Genomic DNA, 576 nt, shown 5'->3' with positions numbered 1-576 from the left:
GAGGAGGGGAGGGGGAGGCAGGAAACCCGAGTGCCAGCCGCAGCTGTGCTGGGTATGGGGGCCTGGGCCCTGTCGGCTGGGCCCTTCCCGCAGCCCCTGAACTAGGAGCCTGGCAGGGAGGGGGTCATTGCCACATCCTCCCTGCCTCTGGGAGCTGCCAGGCCTGGCACAGGGCTTGGCCCGGAGAGGGCCACTGGCTCCTTCCAGGAATCCAAGCCTGTTGCGCAGGGCCAGGGCAGGCACCACCCAGGCCCCTAATGGCTTCCAGGCACCCATGCTAAAGGCAGAGATGGGGGATCCAGACTCAGCTCGTTCTCCTTCCCAGCGTCCTGGCCAGGCCCCTCCTAGGAGGAAGGAGGAGAAAGGGGCACAGCAGGGCAGGGAAGTTTTGCAACAGCACTCCCACCTTTGTACTTCAGACCCAGGGTCCCCTGGAGCGGGTGTGTGGGAAGGGGTGGGGTCAGGGTCCTCAGGAGTTTTCTGGAGAAGCCCACCCCGCCCCCAGCATACCAGGAATCCTGCACTTCCACATAGACCCAAGGGCAGCCAGACCCTGCCTAGCAACACCTCCCCCTA

The 576-nt window shown here is 65.1% G+C and overlaps 1 protein-coding gene across 1 annotated transcript in view; it reads right to left on the bottom strand.

Moving 5' to 3' along the window:
- The window catches only part of CCDC102A (coiled-coil domain containing 102A), a 19,532-nt gene extending 19,256 nt beyond the window's left edge, over positions 1-276 (bottom strand). The window contains exon 1 of the mRNA XM_011971928.1: positions 146-276. Coding sequence (XP_011827318.1) covers positions 146-276 — 131 coding nt within the window. The remainder of the gene's footprint in view (positions 1-145) is intronic.
- Positions 277-576: the final 300 nt, after the last annotated feature.

This window comes from Mandrillus leucophaeus, unplaced genomic scaffold (genome assembly GCF_000951045.1).
Source record: "Mandrillus leucophaeus isolate KB7577 unplaced genomic scaffold, Mleu.le_1.0 Scaffold125, whole genome shotgun sequence".
In the NCBI taxonomy this organism is placed as follows: domain Eukaryota; kingdom Metazoa; phylum Chordata; class Mammalia; order Primates; family Cercopithecidae; genus Mandrillus; species Mandrillus leucophaeus.
Note: the sequence above shows the minus strand (reverse complement) of the source record. Positions and strands in the feature narration are given on the sequence as shown.